Source organism: Adiantum capillus-veneris, chromosome 17, assembly GCF_014529385.1.
Source record: "Adiantum capillus-veneris isolate H3 chromosome 17, ASM1452938v2, whole genome shotgun sequence".
In the NCBI taxonomy this organism is placed as follows: domain Eukaryota; kingdom Viridiplantae; phylum Streptophyta; class Polypodiopsida; order Polypodiales; family Pteridaceae; genus Adiantum; species Adiantum capillus-veneris.
The window spans coordinates 75316615-75338850 of record NC_140947.1 but is presented as its reverse complement, the minus strand read 5'-3'; the positions used below and the strand labels follow the sequence as shown (position 1 = coordinate 75338850).

General features: G+C 42.9%; 1 protein-coding gene across 2 annotated transcripts in view; it reads left to right on the top strand.

Annotated features, from left to right (window-relative positions):
* The window catches only part of LOC147437497 (persulfide dioxygenase ETHE1 homolog, mitochondrial-like), a 94827-nt gene extending 79341 nt beyond the window's left edge, over nt 1-15486 (top strand). For both annotated transcript variants that reach the window (XM_086487018.1, XM_086487017.1), the window contains 3 exons: nt 13501-13554; nt 14962-14986; nt 15055-15486. In XM_086487018.1, the coding sequence (XP_086343144.1) occupies nt 13501-13554; nt 14962-14986; nt 15055-15137 (162 nt within the window). In that variant the 3' untranslated portion in view covers nt 15138-15486. The remainder of the gene's footprint in view (nt 1-13500; nt 13555-14961; nt 14987-15054) is intronic.
* Nucleotides 15487-22236: the final 6750 nt, after the last annotated feature.

Here is a 22236-nt window from a genome sequence, read left to right as displayed (position 1 = left end):
TAATGGCACCAGAGGGATTTCGGGTTGTGAATCATCAATTTCTGACTCTTCCTGAGAAAAAGGACTGTCAAATTCTATTGGAGGAGATGGAAGGTTGTCAGGAATGATTTCTGCTTGAAGACCATTGTAAATTCTTTCATCATAGAAAGAATCAAACTGATCCCAGTCAACATAGACAAATGCAGGACCATAATCTTTAATTCCAACTCTGTATTCTGCCATTGACATATTCCATATTGGCTCGAGTTGGTATTTAGTCCATTTGTAGTCGATGGATTCTATGGTTACACCTTTAGGTTTTATGGATGACGGTTTACCTGCGTTATCAATTAGTTTGTTGCGATTTTTGTGGCAACAAGCAAGAGTGTAAAGATCTCTATCATCTTCATCAGGCAAGCCACTTCGTGGCTGGTAATAAAGCTGCTCCGCAGCTTTTCAGTCTTCCCACCCCGGTTCAATGTCTGAAGAATTATCCTGTTCTTGGTCAACATTCAAGACATTAAAGGACAGATTTTTGCCAGAGTGACCAGAGCGATGATGCAATGAGGGTTTATAGAAAGAGAAGTAAAGTAGCTCTAGAGAAGAGGGGACAATTAAATCTGTATGTATAGAGGAGGGAGATGTGTCAAGCATTTGTTGTAATTGAATTTGCATATGAGCAAGTTTATGAGTAGACTCAGTAACTAACTTATGCAAGTCATTCAATTGCTTTCAAGGAAATGCAACTTGACAGTATGGTAATTGCTTTGTAGCAATTCCGGGCGAGGTTTTGCTTGATCAAGTATAGTTACATGAGGAGCTATAAAGATTTTGTTCGTGTCACAGACAATAAAATCTTTTTCTTCGATTATGCAAAACTGGATAGTAAAAGCAGATGAGGAAGAGTTTAGTCTTCCAATTAGTCTTAAGCAATGCCTGCAAAAGGTTTTATCTTTATTTTCAAAGGTTTCGAAATGTTGGCAATCCTTTATTCGCATGGCTCTAGACTTTGTAGGGGCTTTATGTACAATTGCAGAAGAAATGGGTTTTTGTGAACTAATTAAATAATCATAGAAATTTATGCTATCTATACTTAGAACTCTATTTATAAGTTTTGTTTGTAGTGTAGGTTGTATATCTACTGCCCAATTTTCTGGTAGTTTTACTTCAGACCATGCAATTTGATCACAGCGAAGCATCTGAGAATGATCATTTGAGCGGATAATGATGTTTTGCCCTTTATGATCTTTTTTCTCACTTGCCGTCAATTTTCCTTCATATATTGCTGGTAACTCGGAGTTAATTGCTCTCCCTAAAACAGAGAAAGCTATTTCGACAGTGGGAGTTAGATGCTTTAGATCAGAGCCAACAATTTTTATTGTAAGAGTTAAGGCTTCGCCAAAATAGGGGTCGTCAAGCGACACATTATAGTTTGGGCGAACTTGCAAATAGCAGGTTCGTCTGCAAGGTTGCTTTCGATTCCTCCTAGGAATTGATCTTGCAAATTTTTGTGTCTTGTGTCAAAAATCATTACTAAACATGATACAGCTAGGCCTGCTCTAAAAAGAGGATTTACACCTATTTGTACACATCCAAGGTGAACAAAGTGATAATTCTTTTTTAGGGCTTTTGCTTTGTCATGTTGGAGGATCTTAGTAATCTTAATAAAATGCATTTGATTGTCTGAAGGAATAGATGCAACTGACCTATTATCTAGATAGACAGTGGGGTCTTTAAGCTTAAATAAGTTTATATACTTGGTCGGGTTTAAGTTCTTGGAAATGCCATTGAGCAGAAAGTTCGGCTTCTTCTACTGCCATAGAGAGGTGTACAAAAGACTTCGTCACTTTTGACAAAGATCTGTTCAAGAATACCATTGAAAGTTTACCTGAAATTGAGTCGAGCGGTAGGAGTTTACTACGGGAATCGAGGATTTCTTGCCTGTGGCTATACTCTCAAATGCCTGCGGCGATCGTTGGACCACGTGACCACGCGACCTTGCCTCACGACACGATTTCGGAAACAACAATTGATTCTCTAGCAGACGTTATTGAAAGAGAAAAAGACTTTGCTAACCTTCTTGGTAGTTATCAAAGATAACCTTCAATGAACTTAATAATGGTATTAGCAAGAGATTAACTAGGCTCTGATACCAAAATACGCACACTAAAGGGATTACAAGCGGAAGGAGTATATTAAGATGTATTCGACATACAAAGTATGGACAAGGTGTGCAAAGGATCGCTATAGAAATTACAACATAAGGCTAGGCTTCTCTTGGGATATCATATAAAGGACCTCCATTTTGGCATTGGAACGCGTTCAGGTAACAATTTCTGGTTATGTGCAGAAAATTACAGCAAGTGTGTGTGTGTGTGTTTTTGCATGTTTCTGTGGTTGGTTAATTGCAGGAATGATTACGCCCAAAGTGGCACAATTAGCGGAAGATAGACCCTCATTCGTGAGAGCTTCTGATGAGTTTTGTGGAAGGTAGACTCTCCCCTACGAGAGCTTCCCAAAATCTCGCAGAAGAGGATAGATCCTCTCAGTAGTCAAAGAGCAGTTCTTCTACTCTCTCAGACAGAAGCAGAAAAAGGCCAAGAAAGAACAGAGGACAGGCTTTCGTCCCGTTCTTGTGCTTGTAAAGATTCTCCCTTAGTAATAAAGATATTCTCTTTATGGGGGGGGGACCAGCAGCCCATCTTCTGGTCCCCAATGAAGTGCCAAGCTTTCTCTCTCTCTCTAATTCTCTTGAGTATTTGAAGTGCAATTAAACGTCAGTTTACGCTTTCGTATTTTTTTGTGACAGCTTGTCAGAACAACAAACGAGTGACGGTCTAATACCACTAAAGTGGGAAGGAGGGGGGGGGGGGGGGGGGGGGGGGGGGGGGGGGGGGGGGGGGGGGGGGGGGGGGGGGGGGTGGGGGGGGGGGGGGGGGGGGGGGGGGGGGGGGGGGGGGGGGGGGGGGGGGGGGGGGGGGGGGGGGGGGGGGGGGGGGGTGGGGGGGGCACCATGTGCCAACTAAAAGAACAAAACTAAAATAGACTATAGCACTTCAAACACAACTGAACACACACACACACACAGAGTTCACTTGGTAGACACGGAATGGCGGAGTTCCACTCCCAGAGCCATTGTTTTTTCACACATCAACGTCGGACGCACACAAGAACGGTAGTACGGATCAAATCCTCTGGAAGTTCCACACGTTGGATTCCACACCACACTAAAATTAGCCTACATATGTACTTTAAAGCCTACATACTACATCACTATGTTTAAAACTTTATACGAGAACACCAAACCAGCCTAAAGTCATGTAGACAAAGAACAAAAAGTGGAGAGATGGAGCCTCAAAGTAATGAAGTAGTCTCCAAGCAAAAAGGACCGTAGAAGCAAGCCAAAAACGTGAAGGAGTGTAGGCTCCTGAATCCAAAACATAAGTAGATACTGGAGGTCAACACCATAAATAGAGGTCCAATGGTGGAGAGTAGAGGGTAGAGGAGGCTGGAAGCAGGAGCTGTGAGCTCTAACTCTCACCAAAGTTGACATCCTCATCGTCATAAGCGGCATCGTCACTATCATCCTCATCCTCATCACCTACCAACTGAGCATGATATTCCAATATGATTGGCACCAGCAATGGGAATAGGCTCTATCGCATCATCTGTACTCTCTGCAATGGCATCCTGAATCTCTTGCAAAGCAAGCGAGCGGTCCTCATCCTTTTCCTTATTGAGCATTTCCAATATGATCTTCGTTCTCTCATAGCCGCGCTCTTTCATTTTGGATATGAACCTCAAGTTTGTGTGTATGTACACAAGCTTTTGTGATTGAGATGGAAGTAGCCTATTTCTTCTCTTGGTATAAATGAGAAAGCAGGTCTAACGGGGGACAGGCAACACTTGCCAACGGAAAAGAACAGACTGAACAGCTTTAAGCACTTCAAATAACAATTGAACTGAGAGAGATGCATGACACACAAGACGAGAGAGAGCACTGGCCCAAAACCTTGGCACCCCTTTCGATATTTCTTTATATTGCTTGAACTCTGTACAATGCCGATACTCGTGCTTTGCACCTTCACCCGGAAGTAAGCCAGAGACTGAGCCCTTTGCACATATTGAAAGGCCCTTGGCCTATGAAAAGCAGTTACATGAAAAGCATCTGGCCTCAAAAGCTGGCATTGAAAGGCTGCCCAATGTAAATCACGGAAATTCGTACATCTGCCACGTCAGCATGCTGCAACGCAAATTGCGGAAATCCGTACATTTTACCACGTCAGTAGCCAGCGTGAATTCTGAGTTGTCCGTATAGTTGCCACGTCATCAATTTTTACCCTATGTGTGTGGGTCCAGCTTTATTTATTGTCTTTGTGTCACTGGGGCCCCATCAAATGGGGTCTCATAAGTTGGTGGGAACCCTTCTTGAAAAATAGGCCACTCGGTAAGACTTTGCAAGTTGGTAAAACTTCTTCTGCTGCTTCTTATTAGGGTTAGGCCCCTCGGCCGGGATCTGTAGGTTGGCTCCGTTCTTCAGTGGCTTGACACGTCAGCAGTTTGTGACAGAAGGTGCTCCAATTCCTCTCACATGGAGAGGCACATATCCCTTGAGGGGCTTGTGGTTGAAATTCCAAAAGAATTGAATGAAACATATACTCTTTTAATTGTTGTTTTTGTTTGAGTATGTGTAAATGATGAAATGACTGCAACATTTTATCTTGTTGATGTGAATCCGGAGTGGCGAGAGTTAATGCATCAAGACATCTGTAAATGATTAGTGCAGTTTGGACGTGATGCCTAATAATTCATAATGATCAGAGTTCATGTCTAAGATCTCGACGGGAATAGTGGCGTGAATGTGATTATGATTGTTTAGTGAGTTGTGTCTTTGTGTTAGTGCATGGTTTGAAGGGTCAGTGTCTACAGAGCTATTCTCTATCTGCAGTTTGTTTTGCAGGCGTAATCAAGCGTGACTACTCTTTTTTTTCTTTTTAAAGGGGGGGGGGGGGGGGGGGGGGGGGGGGGGGGGGGGGTGGGGTGTGGTGTGTTTTCGCACAAAAGTGATGGCATGGTACTCTGGCAAGAATGGTCAAAGAAGGGATCGCAAAATTTGATAACGGAGTTAACATGGCAAATTTTCCGTGATTTGCGGCAGAAAATCTGTTGATGACGTGGTAGTTTTGTACGGCAGAACTGGGCTGCTTATAATGCTCTTGGGGTTTCTGTTTTTAGTCGTGCTCAACTTTTGGGGGCGCCCTGTTTTTGGGGATCCATGCTTATGTACTGGTGCCTATTTTAGTGTGCCTAGAGAAGCACTTTGACAAATCAGGGTATGGTTACACACGCAGAGTGGCTCTTCCGGTAGTTGTGTTGTGTGATTATCAATACAAAAAGAAGTACCGAAGGGGACACCAGACTCAGTGGCCAGTGCATCTGGAAGTGGAACTCTGCCGCTTCGTGTCTTGACTACTTGGAGTTTTGAAGTACAAGTATTGAAGTTTCTGTTTTGTTCATGTGGTGTTGAAAATTTACCGGCTAGCTAGTGCCAAGCCAGTTTCAAACAATAGCAACAAAGCAAGGCAAGCTTCCAAATCAAAAAGACCCTCTACCACACCAGCACTCCACACAATTTTTATGCATGTAGCAACCTCCATCAAACAAAAAGTAAACAACAAACAACATGCAAGAATAGGCACAAACAAACATACAAGATACCCACACACACACACACACACACCCTACCGCAAGTATTGAAGTTTTTGTTTAGTTTGTGTGTTGCTGAGGATTTCCCGTCTTGTCAGTGCCAAGCCGGTTTCAAACAACAGTAACAAAGCAAGAGAAGCTTCCACAGCAAAATGACCATCACTGCAGCACTCTACACAATTTTAAGGCCTGTAGCAACCTCCACCAAACAAAGAATAAACAGCAAACAACATGCAGGAATGAATAGGCACAAACATGAATAGGCGCGCACGCGCACACACACAGTCACACACCATTGCACACATGCAACGGCAAACAAGGCTGTCAAAGTAGATGGAGGCAATTTTGTACAACCAATCCATTTCATCTTTTAGCTTGAATATCATTTTTATGCACTTGCATTTCTCTGTAGGCGGACTCTGCACTATGTACCCTCTCTCCATTTCATCTCTCTCTCTCTCTCTCTCTCTCTCTCTCTCTCTCTCTCTCTCTCTCTCTCTCTCTCTCTCTCTCTCACCAAGGTTTGACGGGTACTTGAGAGTGACTCTTGTGGCGTTTTTACACGGCTTGAGGGCATTTCCGCTGGCTTTGTGTATGTTTAAGTCTTATAATAGTTTGTACACTAAGCTAATTTTTTATTTAAAAGAACCGTCATTTCTTGATCGTGTCGACCTCGATCGAAACTCCGAAACTCTAGTTTTTCCGTTTCCAGTTTTGGTGGTGACTATGCTTACAAGAGGGTAAGACAAAAGTATTAGCCAATGGACACCCCTTAAAAGTGATGAAAAAGTAACATCACATAGTCACAAGATTCTAAAAAATTAAACCAAAGTCAACAGCCTCATGTGACATACCACTGTAAATTATTGAAATGTGGACCAATTTTCCTTGAAAATCGGCATCCAAGTCACTACAAACTTAAAAACTGTTTGGTTGTGTTACCATATCTATTATCATACCTGCTATTACCATCTGTAGAAATATTTGGAGTGCATCCTGTATCGAAAAGCTAGTAGCTTTTAAGCACCATCTACAAGAATAACCTCATGCTCTTGCCTTTCAAAAAAGTTTCTTTCCAGTTTATCTATGCTACCCAAGTCCCCATATATATTGAGGACGGCATTTGTTATTCATGTCACAAAAGTGATGACGTGGCACATGGCTGGACAAGTCAAAAAGGGAGAGTACAAACTATGATGACGACTTGGCATTTTTGTGATTTGCACCGTGTTTTGCGAGTTGCCATGTGGCAGACTCACTACGAACTTTTGGACCAGGTTTTGGCGAAGCTTTTGAGACACTATTTTCTGCCTTGTGCTTTTCATGGAGCGTCTTGATTTTAGGGGCTTTTGAAAGAAGGCCTAGGGGGTCACTTTGGTGAGATTATTGTATTGTTACACAGATGCAGAGTGACTCCCCGCCGACAGTTGCACTCTATATTCATCAATATAAAAAGAAGTATTGAAAGGGGCGTGAGACATTGGGGTCAATGTATCTGGAAACGGAACTCTCGACTACTTTGAGTTTTGAAGTTCAACTGTTAAAGGTTTTGTAATGTTTGTGCATGTTGTTGAGGATTTTTTGTCTTGTCGGTGTCAAGCTAGTTACAGCCAACCACCGAAACATCGTAACTCTCCTCGGCTGCCTGCTGTCACACAGCCGCTCCCAAAAACCCGTCAAGAACTCAGCTGTGAGGCCCTCCTCCTGCCAGTGAAGTGTTGCAGCTAGGGGAGCCTCTCTCTGTGCTGTCAGAATGTGTCACCCCATATGTGCTGTGTACTGGAAGAAAGGAACTCCTGGGTGGTCGGCTGAAGCGAAGGGATCCTGCCAGAACCACTCACGTGGGTCCCACTGTACTCGTACCAAAGGGTGGCTCTCCCAAGCCCAAAGCTGCCAGTGTCCTGATTCAAGGTCTGTTGGGTCAGGATGGATGACAAAGGTCCCCCCACAGATGCCCACAACTCTAATCCTTTGAAAACAACACTCTGCAACCTGTGATGTCTCTACTGATACTGTGAGCCCGCCCCTCCCCCTGAATCTCGAAAAACATGTGGGGCACTGTCTCCGAGCAAGCCCTAACTGCAATGAGAACCTCCAAGGGCGTGAAGGCCCCCATCTATCTAGGAGTTGCTGCCTCAAGAGGGGTGTGCCACTCAACTAGTATAGCATGTGTAATATCCTGACACATGCTCTGTTCCCCCCCCCCCCCCCCCCCCCCCCCCCCCCCCCCCCCCCCCCCCCCCCCCCCCCCCCCGCCCGCATGCCTCGTAATTGGATGCTCTGAACTTCCTCGGGAAGGTCTGAAAACTGTAGCCGGTCACCGAACGTGCAGGCTGGACCCTCTGCCATGGGACCCCAAGAAACATGAGGCATGTTGCCAACCAAGTGGCCTCTCTATGTGCTAAAGATGGGGTTCCAAACAAGAGGCTCTCAATCGCTCCTCTATGCAAGTGGGCTGGTGCTTCTCCGGGCCCTCCTCGGCTACTTCCAACACCTAAGCAGATTCGCAGAAAAGCGGTCCTCCCAACTCTTGCTCAAGCTGACCCGATGCATCTTTGTAAAAATCCATTTGATGGACGGACTCCAAGCGCCATCCGTATGAGGGGACTCGAGCATGGATCCGCGAGCATGGATCCGATGTAGCAACAACTCCTCCGAGGGCTCCTCACCTAGAAGACCTCTGACCACCAGCTTCCCAAGGAGGGCTCTAATCTGCCGTGTTGGGTCGATGATCCCTAGCCCTCCCTAGGAACATGGTGAGGTGATGACCTGCCAGGACACCTTGGCCTTGGCTGACTGGGTGTCGCGCCCTGACCACAAAAAATTCCTGATCAGCCTCTCTAGCTGGCTGATACAAGAAACTTGAAAAGATCCAACAAGATGTGATGTACCGCATAGTAGCCAAAAGCACCTAGTTGGCCATCACCACTCTACCAGCCAAAGAGAGTCGTGCAAAGCTCCAATGTAACAGCTTTCGCCTAATGTATAGGAGGAGGGGGGTAGTCTGCTGCTTTGGAGACAAAATTGAGGCCTACTTGACAGCCCAGATATCATACCGAAGTCCCTAAGGGGATCCACTTGAAGCCCTCGCCTGGTGACCAATCAAGCTTAGGAGCATTGCCAACTCAGAAAGCCACAGTCTTTCTCCAGTTGATCAGTGCCCCTCATGCACAACAAGACACCTCAAGAGCGTGCTCACACCTTTGCAAATTGGCCTCATGGGCCCTCCGGTACGTGCCTGAGTCTTCAACAAACTCAGCGTCAAGCAACTCATCTCCCCTAAATAGGGAGCTCTAATCGGTGCAAACCAACCTCCTGTGGAGTCAAAAATCTGCTCATCGCCTCAACATAGAAGAGAAAGAGGAAGGGGGCAAGAGGGCAACCCTATCTAACCAAATGCGTGAGCATGAAGCGTTCCCCTCTTCCCCCTGCCAAGAGCACCTGATTGTGCGCACATTTGTAGAGAACTGACACTTCTCTGATCAGCATCTGAGAAGCCCATCCTGCCTCCAAGAAATCCCAGTCAACTCTATCGTAAGCCTTCTCAAAGTCGAGGAGTATCACAAGATCCTCTCCTCGGAGACATGCGAGGTCTGACGCCTCCCAGAAGGTAAAGATGTTGTCAAGGATATTGCGCTCCTTGACAAAACCTGTCTAAGTCTCATGTATAATGCTCTCAAGTAGTGGTTGATTTCTCAAACTCAGAGCCTTCGCTAAGATTTTGTAGGCCGAGTTGAGAATAGTGATGGATCGCCATTGCCAAATCTCATCCAAGGAGCCTCCCTCCTTGGGAATAAGGTAAATCAGCCCCCTCATTCAAGCTGCCAGGCATCTCTCGAGTGTGCAAGATGTGTTGATAGGTGCTACATAAATCCGAACCAAGCAGCTCCCAATACTCCAATAAAAAAATGGGTGTCAAACCATCCTCCCTTGGGCAACTGCCTCGAGGAAGTGCTTTGAAGGCCTCATGTAGCTCCTCTAGCTGGAGAGGCAACTCTAGTCTCTGACACATCTCCTCAATAACTAGGCAAGGAATTTGTGCCCAAACCTGGTCTCTAACACTCTGTCTGAGGCTCAATTGAAGAAAGTCACGGTAGAAGTCAGTAGAAACCGCACGCATATCCTCAGGCTTTGGAGCAACTGACCCATCAGGTCTCCTCAACTGGCTAACTTTGGTACGTGCATGGCGAGGCCCCACTGTCTCAAACAACTCATCAGTAACTCTGTCGCCCACCTTGGTCCACTGAGATGCCTGTTGATGCAAGGCAAACTCATGGCGACGCTCCTCAATGGTGGTCAGCTCTTGTCAAGGTTGCTCTCTCTTATAGGCCGGTTTGGATGGGGAATAATCAGCATCCGAGCGACCTCTAGACAAGCGCATGTGAAGTGATTGTCTCACTCAAGCCCAAGCAGAGCGTGCAGTCCGTAGGACCACATCCTCTGTCCAAGAATCCTCATGTACAAATACATAGCAAGGGGGCTCCAAGTGTCAGTAAACAAGTGAACCACAAGGTGTCTACATGTAAGGTGCAGCAGAAGTGAATGTTGAACTTTGCTCAAGATGAGTGCTCCGAACTGTGCTCAAGGTCCCTTTTACTTATAAAAGGGAGAGCCTTCCGTTCCTTTAGTGAGAGAGTGCAAGTGATCACAAACAAAGTGGCAAACACTGTGAATGAAGGTGCTGAGACTTAGAGATAGAGAGAGAAGAATACGACACCAGAATGTTGTCAAACCCTCCTCCGAAGGCTCCACGTTCTATGGCGAGAGCGGTCTACTATTGAATGCACAAATCTCTACAATGCTTGGACTTGCCGACGATGTCGACGACGACGAGACAGGCTGAGATCTGAAAACGCTAATGGTTGAAATCTGCAAATCTTTATCTGCTGAATTTTGACTCTAGCTGATGACGATGCGACGACGACGCGCTGAAAATGCAGATGCTGAAATCTGCGTTTCCGGGCTGAAACTGCAAACTACGCTGGATCTGACCGTGCTGCGAGGATCTATTGCGGGATGGTGAGATGTGCGAGGTTCTGGACTTGTTCTGCTGTGTCTAAATGCTGAAAACTGAGAACGCTGGTGCTTATTGAGGTTCCGTCGTGATGGAACTGCAAAACGCCGAGGCTTATCTTCAAACCAAAAATGCTAGGGCTGAAAACTGTCCTGCTTGTGGAAATCTGCTAACGCTAGGGCTGCTCTGTGGTCTTGTTGTCGCCAGGCTGCTGCAATGCAAAAATGCTATGCTAATCTTGGTCTTGGTGCAAAAAAGCTAGGCTTTGCAGCTCGTGCAAAAACGCTAGGTCTGCTGAGGGGGTTCCTGCTGAGAAGTTGCATATTGAACCGAAGTTCCTGCTGCCTCTTCTGCCCAAAAGTGCTAATGCTAGGTTTTCTTATATACTTGCTCTGCTAATTTGCCCTACCCAGTTCCTAACAAAAGTCAGTTAAAATAAGTGAAAAATGTCAAAAATAGGGAGAATAGGTCTATGCACTGTAAAAATGCTCTTGATGGGTTCTAACTGAAATTTGATGATCATGCTGTGTGCAACTAGAGGATATGCATCTTATCTAAGTGTCTGGACATGCACGATCTGCGAACAGACTCACAAAAGTGCTAGATCACTTCCTAGGCTAACTGAACTGAACTGAACTGAATCCATGTCATGAAGTAGCTTGTCCACGTACACATAGGGTTAGATGTGCACGTGACACTACATCCTGCTGCATCCAGTGGCGTCACAGTGAACTTGGCTAGAGGCCAAAGTGTCTGTACCAAATTTGTCACCCTCGGGTCCCCTCTATGGTGTGAGAACTCTTACCGCCTGGACCTTGACAAGGACTGTGTGCAAGGTCCACTTTGTGTGATCCTTGCCGCACAACGGAAAGGAGTGCCAACCGTCAGCTGGCTAATCGTTGTCCTGTGTTGAAGTGCCGGCTTGTGTGTCCTGGGTACCTGTCTACTGGGCGTGTTCGGCCTTGGGGGGCTAAGCATGCATTGTGGGTCGAGATCTCCTGCGAGGATAGGACTTTTGCTACTGTCTGAATGAGCTATGATCGCTCGGATGGGCAAGAGGCTCATCGAAATGACCTTGGCAGTCATCTTGGGAGTCTCAAACTCAATCTGGTGGTATCCTTGCCCGAGAGGCTGGATGTCAATAATCTTTCCCACCTCTGCTAGAAGAGGCGGGCCTGGAGGGGGTCATGTATCTCACCTCTACTGGGACGACTGCCAATGATCTTGCAGGTGATAGAGGTGGCCTCAAGGCATTCCACCTCTGCTGCAAGGCTTGCTTTCTCTGCGGGTGACAGAGCAAGTCAGATGGTGGGCTCGACGGGGTTGGGCGAGGGGGCTTCATCTGAGTCCCTCTGTGGCGGAACACAAGCCTTCATCTGTCTCTGCTATTGCGAGGAGGTCGGGATGAGGCGTTTCCCTGCTGGTGTGGCTGGCGATCAAAACAGCTGAGGAAACTCCTAAGTGGAAAAGACTGCGAGGGCAGGGAGAAAAAGGGGGGGGGGGGCTCTTGCGGGGAGCAGGGCAGGGACGAAGGCAGCGCTGGATGGGAGGGGGCAGCGAGGGGGCAAGAGCTGGCGGGGGTAGCGGGAATAGGCTGGCGAGAAGGTCGGGGGGGGGGGGGGGGGGGGGGGGGGGGCATTGCAGCAGTAGTGAGCTCTCGACATCACCTTTGATTACGACCGAGTTTACCACCTTTACGATGCTTTTCTTGTTGTTGCTTTCTTTGATTGATTGCTCATTAGTTCAGAGGCTTGCCCAGTGTGCCATGCATTGTGGCACTCTTACTGCTATGATGATTCCAGTGTGGTCACATGATTTCTTACGTACGACACACAAGATTTCATAAAACATATATGCAGTTATTTCATAGAGTGGCTAGCTCTAAGTTTTACCTATGATAGTTATCTCCATGACGTAGGCCATAAATCGTGATTAGCATGTTCCATGTTTTTATGTTGAGATACGTAACCTAGTATTTGCAATACTAGAAACTTGGCAAAATTCACCACCTTGAACAATGGAGGTGTTTATTGGAAATGGAGGAAGAGCACTTTCCTTTATGAATATGCTGGGCAGAATTGTGCCAACTCCTCAACATAATGATGAAATAGGCTGTCAAATACCACCAAAATGAAACTTGGACATGCTGATTACATTTTCACTGGGTTCCCTTCTATGCATGCAGAAACTCATGCCACTCATGAGTTGGAGTTGATGCAAAACTAGTCAAAGAGTCCTCAACTCATTTTATGAGTTTTATTATCTTTTTCAAAGATGCACTATATTCGTAGGTGGTAAGAAAATCTGAAAAGCATGGTGTCACAAGTATAGGGAGCATTTTGGCAAGGCCATCCAACAAACTAGTTCTACTGCTTAGAACTATGTAGGGAGGGGGGGAGAGGCTTGAGAGCAGAGGCTTGGTGAAACCTAGAAGGCAATGATGGGTCTGTGTCGTCCAAGGTAGCGACCGCTTGATTGAGAGGCTAGAGACTCTAGAGGCTTGCAGGAGAGGGCATTTGACAAGCCAGAGCGAGGTAGAAGGCAATGGTCAAGAGCTGTTCAGAAACTCTTAAATGGTCAAAAGCAACCGGACAGGCAGGTGACAAAGAGGCCTTTTTTTGTACGAACTGGTACAAATATATGCAGTACAGTACAGTACAAAAAGTTCATTAGTATGGGTACCATTTTATAAGTAATTTTGGCTCACAGAAGTTGGCCCGGTTGCCATCTTGAAGATTCAACTTTAGCACTTGCTTATTCTAGAGAGGGAGAGGGGACAATTATTTCATCTTTGCTTGCAGGTAACAACTGTGGGAGAGGAGATCTTACATAATCCACGCCTTTCTAAAGATGAGGTACACTGGGCAAGTTTTAAGTTTCTAAGGATCTTCAAGTTTGCAAAGTAAAAAAAATGATGGTGCCTCTTTTGGTATGATATTATTTGGGTTGATTAGCTTCTTTCAACATTTTTAAATTACAAGTATTGGATCCTCGAGAAAGGCACTAGTTCTTGCAGGAAAGGAAGAAACTTTTTTCTCTGACTTGTTATCATATCTCGCTGAACAGTCCGTAACTACTAGGGTCGTTATTGGTGAAGAGATTGTTCATATAACCGCCGTCATTCCTCTTCTAGCGTCTATGGTGAAGGGATAGTCCTGCTAGAAAACCATCCTTCCCCTTGCAGGTGTCCTGGTTTTATAGGCTGTTAGCTCTTCCTGAAGTAGCAGGTGTGCCATGGTGGAAACCAGCTTACTTCATTGGAGCAGTGTTAGGTTGCACATTTCGGGTATGATCAACAACTAGGGCATTTGGTTTTTATGACTGAAAGGGACTGAAAATGAACAAGATATGGCTTCTCTCTTTAGCTCCAACAAAAACGACTCTCTCAAGATCAGGTCAAATAGAGCCTTGAGGATATGCTGGGATCAAATACAAGGCATCTTTTAGCATCTTTAGGCGATCCTTCAAGACCATGAATCTGGGATTGTCTTGTTTCTTCTTATTGTGATGTGATCTATGTGATAGAACTGTCCTCTTCTCAACATGAAAGCTTGTCTTCATGCTGCTCAGATAATCTAAACAGTCATGCTTTTGTTTATTTGTCCGTATGTGAAATTTGTTCAAACTAAATATAAGAGCAGAACGCTTGTTATGTCCAAGGAGACCAATCCAACCGACTGTGTCCTGCATACGGACGAGCATTGTGGCCCGTCACCTATAAAAGGAGGTCAGGTCTCATTCGTAACAACGACCTCCATTTGCTAAGTGCCAGTGGTTAGCCCGTGAGGCTGGGCATGCATGAGGTCATCTCGAGGCGATGCTTGGTGTTACAGGTGTATGTCTATGACCTCTGACCCTACCCAGCTAGGGGTTGATGCCGGAGGATGGCAGAGTTTACTTTAGCTCCTGGAGTCATGATTTTCATCTAGGAAACCTCAGGATTACATTTTTTGAGAGTACTGCAAGGCAAATGCTTACGAGATGCACATCTCCAACTTTGGACATTTTTATTGATCCTACTAGCTTCCCCATAATTCTTTCAACATCTGCCCAGATGACTCTTGTCCTACTCCTTTCTTCTCTTATGCCCCAGGTATGCCCAGGCCCTTCCTTTGTGGGCTTAGTTAGGTGACTCTATATGTTGTTATAGAGAGATAACTATATAAATGTGTGTTTGTGGGTGGAGAGAGAGAGAGAGAGAGAGAGAGAGAGAGAGAGAGAGAGAGAGAGAGTTAATTTGTGCTTATGTTTGGGAGAAGCAGGAATCTTTCAACACGATTATGGAAAGTAAGTGCCTGTTTTTTAACTTGGTCACATTAATATGCAATATAAGCTCAAGGCTTGGAACCCTGCAGATTTGGGCTTGGCATATCCGAAAATGTTCGATGTTGCTGTGCCTGCCAATATGGTTTGTGGTATTCAAGACTCGCATGCTTGACCAGAGAATCTGGTGTGCATATTGCATGGGTTATTCTGAGGAATCCCCATATATTTACTACCTGACATAATATACCTAAAGAAAGTATATCACTAAGGTAATTCAATAGCTAAAGACATGCTCCTAAACATAAGGCATATACCCCAACTTAAAGCATATATGTAAACAGCAGGGAGCATCGATTGAATTACATGTACTGCCAATTAGCTTTACATGGCAACATTATTCGTTTATACCTGTAACTCAATTAGCTTTACAGAGGATCATGAGGAGCGGATACATGTACAGCAAATAATTGAAATACAAAACTTTTTTAAAAGCAATGAATGCTGAAAGAATTGACCATAAATTGTGTCGAATCGTTAAGCAATGTTTTGTTGACCCTAATTGCAACAATATCCTTCAAAAAATAGTCAATGGCACCACCTCCATTATGTCTTCTACAAAAGGTACACCACTTTGCAATGTGCAATGTCATCCGTTTGGCAATGTTTTCTTGAACCACCATGCTAGCTTCCCCATCAAAAAAATACTTTTGCTACACCATATTGTGACTCAACACCATCAAAGGTGAAGGCTCCATCTTTTATGAAATCTCTTCGTCAATAAACATTTGAAAACCAGGTCTTGCAACTAGCAAATAGAAGAAAACATTATATCCTTGCATATTTAGTAAGATTAGCATTAAGAACGAACTTCACTCGTTAGTGATTCACATATCCACCAAAATGAGTGATTCACATATCCAGCTCTTTGAGTGACCTTACCTTCCTCTTTCGTTACATCTTTTATTTGATGTATATACAACATTTGTGCATTGGTAGATTATGCCTTGCTGTACCTTGATTTCATCGTATTGTTCAACTTGTACTCCCATCATCAATGGAAACAAACGGTTGTCATAGCTTGTAGTGAGAGATCTAATATTCTACCACATCTTTGCCAAAATGTAGGCATCATATGCAACTTTTTGTAAGTTGATAGATTCATCAAGTACTTATATTATAGGATGAGGAGCAGATGTGTAAATCGTGGTTAAATATCAATCATTTTTAAGGTTTGGGTTCATACCATTTTTCCTCTAGTAGAAAGAGTTGTCAAGCTATTTACCCTCTAGCCAAATGAGGTGCCAAGTTGTTTAACCTCTACCAAATAGGGATCATGCCTCAGAACCTTTGGCAAAAAGAAGGGGAATGTTAAACCCATTAAGAAAAACACTTAGGGTAATAGTCATACAATATACTTTGTGTTTTTCACATATGCTAGATATTATTGTGCATCATTTGCATATTTGTCTCGTAAGAATCTAGGCTAGAAAGGTTGCAATGGATATGCGCACAATTTCTTATATCATATCAAACATTTTGTTAATGAGTGGCTCGTTTCCTTCCAATGAAGAGAGACTTGTGCTTTTATTATTCTCCATTGCCTTTCACTTTAGTGATGTTGGAAGCTTCCTCTTTGGTTTGTTGTTTGTTGCGGGCTTCATTAACCTTTTACACCAATGGATTGCTTTTCTTGCTATATCAAATCCACTGACTCCATTAACAAACTCCCCAATGTTACATACGTTTGGATTGTTGTTTAAAACAATTGTGTGAGTTGATAAGAAAACTTTGATAAAAATTTCCAAAGCCATTAAGAGTTTGTCCTTACAAGTGAATTGCCATAAATTATTTTATAATACTTTCATTGTATAAACTAAATACCTCTTCAAATTGTTGAATTTAATTAACAAATTGCTCATAAGGTCACCATTCACGTGTGTGAATTACTTATGCAAGTAGTATGTGCTCCATTGAAATCTTGGATGAATACAACACACTCAGGTCGCTTTAGCATTCTTAATCAAAATTATGCTAGTAGTATGTTTCATTGAAACATGGCTAAAACATGCTCTTGTGCATCTCTATCAGCTTACCTATTCCATTCTTGTGTCAATCGTTGGTGTGTCTATTTTGGCTACTAGTATGTGATCCATCTTCCATAAAGGCACAATTGACGAGACCTTGCCTAGATGTAGAATGCTTACACCTTTCTCAATGGAATATTGCTTGTCGTAATATTTCACAAATTTTTCCAAACATAGGCTATATTATTTTTCAATAGAAATGCTATAGCTAAAAATACCAGAGGTGGCATAAATAGGGCTTTAATTGCTTGAATGATGCCTTTTGAAGATGTCATAGACCAATGGCTTGAAGAAAATATCAAATTTAAGGAAACAAAGATCAAAACTACAAATTGTGTCCTAGGAAGCATGTGTCAATAATTAGCAAAACATTGCAATTTGGATAATCTCATCCAAATTAATAAAATGTCGCTGCCCATGTAGGGATGGAGCACTGGGAGAAGAAATGTTGGGTATGAATTATTATGCTCTTCTTGTCATAGAAGATGTCTCTCAATCATCGTAATGTGTTGATCATGGTCATGGAAGACATCCATAAAATGACCCTCCATGGCCAATATATTTCATAACCGAAAAAGCATAGAGTATGCATAGCAAAAATGGTTTGGCTCTCAAGGATTGCGAGAGTTGTGTTTCAAACAAGATTGGATCAGTACAGTGTCTTGCTACTCGTAAAGGAATGGAGCTTTGAGAGATGGTATGTGTCGATTGCTCTTATCTCCCCATCTTTGAAAATACCTCTGAATCAAACCACCAAAAGATAAATAGATATTAAATGCTCCTATCCCCTACACCCAAGAGCTTTTATAGACAAATAATTATGGGGGATGGAAAAGAGCAACAGTTCTCATAAAATTTTAGAAAGAAACTCAACAAAAAAAAATCTTTTTCCTCGTGTGGAGGCGGAGCTTGGAAGATGGATGGGTGTCATCGCTCTAAGTCTCCAACATAAAAGATGTCTCTGAACTACCTTCCAATTGCAAGAGCTCTCACAATAGAAAAGGATAGGGATGCAAAACAACAATGACTCGATCCTCGAAGACATCTTGCTCCTTATATCAGGATGGAGCATTGCTCTAATCTTTTTATCAAAATAATATGTCGTCAAACTGTTGGAGAATGGATGGGTATCAATATTATGATCTACCTATCATGGAAGATGTCCCTAAACCACCCTCCAAGTCCAAGAGCTTTCAGACCACAAAACATAGGAATGCAAAACAAAAATGGTATGCTCCTCAACTATTGTGGGAGTTATTATTTTAAAACAAGAATTCAAAAATAGAACGTTGTAGTTGCAACAATTTTTCACAAATACAAATGATCAAGATGCTAAAATATTATACCTAACCAAGAAGGCAAGCTTAGCTTATAGTTTCTACAAAATCTTGTCATAGACTAGTCAGCATGTAATTAGTATCCTTGAAATGGTGGGCTTGCTATACCCTTGAGGCTTTTGCTTGTGTAGGTCCTTGCTATTGTGCCTTAGACTCTCCCATGACCAAACTTGAGTACATACAATACACAATCAAGAATCGGTTGTTGAATTCAAGGGCAATGAAATTGGTCTACGTGTACTACAATCATGGATTGATTATAAAATTTGAGGATGACAACTACGCAGTGGAAATAAAACATCAATAGTGTAGAGGTTGCATTAAACAATGGGGTAGATGAAAATTTTGACATTTTAGACCACCATGCTTGCATGTTAAATGAAACAAAGGAGCGTATAGAGATAATAGATTACTAAATAGATCCAGGAAGTGAATATTTAGATTAGTGTCACACAGCACTCATGGCATTGTAGCCAATATGAACTTTCTTATTTATCCTTACTATATATTTGGGTAAAACACTTTATTCACTCGTTTCCACATTATAGTAATGTTATTGTGACCAAGGGCCAATTTTTCAAGTAAAATAAGATTGTGCTTGGTAATTATTCTCTTGGTAGAATCATGTCACACAACATTTACAACATTGATGTTTTCTAATTGGTAAAACAATCTTATGCTAGGTCAGTCAACCTTATACTTGTTGATTTCATTTTTTTCCAATCAAATGTTTAAACTAGCCACTTATGGACATTAAATAATGGGCAAGAGTCTTGCTCATGAGAAAACATAATAGATTGATCTTATTTGCACATCATGATAAGGTGAGTCAACCTTATACTTGGTGATTGCATTTTGTCCAATTAAACGTCTAAACTAGTCACTTTTGGAAATTAAATTATGGGCAAGAGCCTTGCTCATGAGAAAACATAGTAGATCGATAGCATATATGGATAATACACAATTGAAAAGCTTATTTGCACATCACAATCAGGTGAGTCAGCCTTATACTTGTTGATTGCCTTTAGTCCAGTTAAATGTCTAAACTAGCCATTTATGGAAATTAAATTATGGGCAAGAGTCTTGCTCGTGAGAAAACATAGTAGATCGATAGTTATGGATAACACACAATTGACAAGCTTATTTGCACATCATAATAGATTATTTAACATGCACGCACCACTTTGTTCACCATCCAAAACATTTTCTCTATACAAAGAACAAACAATCATACAAAGAGAGACCCAAGTTGTCAAAACTTCATGTCTCATTGTTGTATTCAAACACAAGACAAGGACCGGAAGAGGAACTCCCTTGTAGGATCCTCACAACTAGCGGTGGTAAGACTAAGGAGCTTGTAGCCCAAGACCTCCATTTATACTATATCTTTGGGAGGTTAAGAGGGACACGTGTTAATAGAAGAGTGTGCCACATGGCATGACAACACATGGTGTAGGACGTATGACAAGTGGATATTGATATAAGCAGTGATGTAGGAAATCCTCTAGAAGCTTCTAGTACAAGCTTTTAGAATCTTGTAAGATCTTTTTTTGGAGTGTTGACATAAGTGATTACATAAGCGGATGATGCAGACAATCACCTAGAAACTTCTAGTACAAGCTTCTAGGATCTTCGTTCTAAAATCTTCTAGACTTTACTAGGAGCTTGCATCTATGACATATACTATGTCATAAAATCTAATATCTAACCAACCTAAATGATTTTCTCATATTAAATTGATCATCTAATGTGGGAGAATAAATGGTAACAAGGGTTAGAATATAGACATGTGCTTATGGATCTATCTCAACATGAGGCCAAGGTTAAAGGGGTCCAAATGAGAGATGGTTTGTCAAAGAGCAAGGCTAGCTAATGGAGCTTAAAGACCTTAGGGTTAGCTTCATTAAATACCTCCAAATGTTAGTGTTAAATTCCTTTGACCTTAGGCAAGCTAGGGCTGTGCTTGAGGTGGGAACCCGGCCCAAGCTTGAGGCGCTTGCCGTGCTTGCTGACTAAGGTGCTTGAGGTGCTTATCGTGCTTGTTGACTAAGGTGCTTGAGGTGCTTAATGACTCAGATGCTAAGGTGCTCCATGACTAACGTGCTTAAGGGGTTCAAGGTATTCCCAAAAGTCAGCAACGGGGGCTCAAGGGGGGGCGAGCCCTCATTGTACGAGCATGAGAGAGAACACACACCCTCACACAAGGAAAGCTTGGTCTAAAGAAGCAACAAGGACACTTGTCAAGTTCCTCTCCATGTTGTCCTCATGGTATGCTTAAAGCCTATTGGTTGGCCTCTCAAGGGGTCCAATGATAATTTAGCTAATTAATTAATTGTTTATGCATTTATCAAGTTCTCTCTCTCAAAGGGAAAAGAGGGACACTTGTCCCAATTCTAGCATGGTTGCTTGATTTAACTAAAGCATGTGATTGGCTAAGCTTGTAGGGGTCCAAAAAATGTTTATCATGAGCTAGAAGGGGGGGTCGACCAAGGAAGCTAGGGGCTAGCTTGAAGGGTATACTCTCTCTCTCTCTCTCTCTCTCTCTCTCTCTCTCTCTCTCTCACACACACACACACACTCACACACACACACACACACACACACACACACACACACACACACACACACACACACACACACACACATTGTGTGAGGTGCAAAGTACAAGAGCTCCATCTCCTTCTCCAAGATTGTTGAGGATTTGAGAGCCTACACAAACACTCTTGGCTATGGAATGCAAAGCCAACCAAGAGTCATGCTCCAATGCTTAAGCTTGCCATATTCTTCATAATTATTATCATGCTATTAAGCTATGTTAGTGATGATAAGTGAGGAACTATCTCTTTCTCGTATGTTACTTCTTCTTCCTCTTTCCTATCCTCATTCCCCGCTAGCTCTCTCCATCTTCGAAGGTGTTTGAAGCCTTGGGATTGAGGTCGGGGATGGTTAATACTTTTACAAATTTTATGTTATGCTTGTGATGTATGAATCTTTCCATCTTCATTGCATCACCTAGGTCACAAGGAACACAAATATTGTATTGTATCAAGTCTCTCTTGATGGGAGAATCTATAATACAAAAGCCTATTGGAGGGGGATCGGCTCCACATAAATCCGGTCCTCAATTGTTGTCAAGTTCTCTAATTCTCTCTCTTGCAAAATTATTGTTCATGCCAAGTTAATTAAGTATAATGGCTATGTTGCTACCGCTATATAAGTTCACCCTCTATGTTTTCAAAGTAGTCTCATGAAAATGCTAACTCTAATTCTCTTAATTCTACTATTCTCAAAGTTTATAGGCCATTTCCATTACGTTGGTATCAGAGCTATTGTTTTCTCTTTTCTTGCTTGATAAGAGAGGTCCTTAAGTTGTCCATGAAAGGTTGTACATGTTCATTGCAATAGGGTAAGTGGGACAGGGATCTATTATCTTGGTTGAAAAGGACTTAGTTCGAGGTACACCGTTGGGAAATATAGTCTTAATAATGGAGTCTCTCGGGATTTACCTTTGGCTTAACCATTATTGAGCTATGAGCAAGCTCAACAGGAACCATAATCAATCGAGCAATGTTAGACCCTCTCCACTAGTCTTTGCAATCAACAGTGTCTAAACCAGGGGTGTGGCTACTTGAGAACTAATTTTCAAAGGTAAAGAAGAGTAGCAACTAAGGTTTTTAAAGGTATCGCACAAAGTGATTTATACATAAGTTTAATTAGCATGGCTGACAATAACCAAGAGAGTAGAATGAACATTAATAACTTTGATTTTGCACATGAAGGTGCTAATGATGATGCCCCCATGTTTGTTAATTATCTTGTTACTAGGTTGCAGTAGCAAGCTATGGGCAAC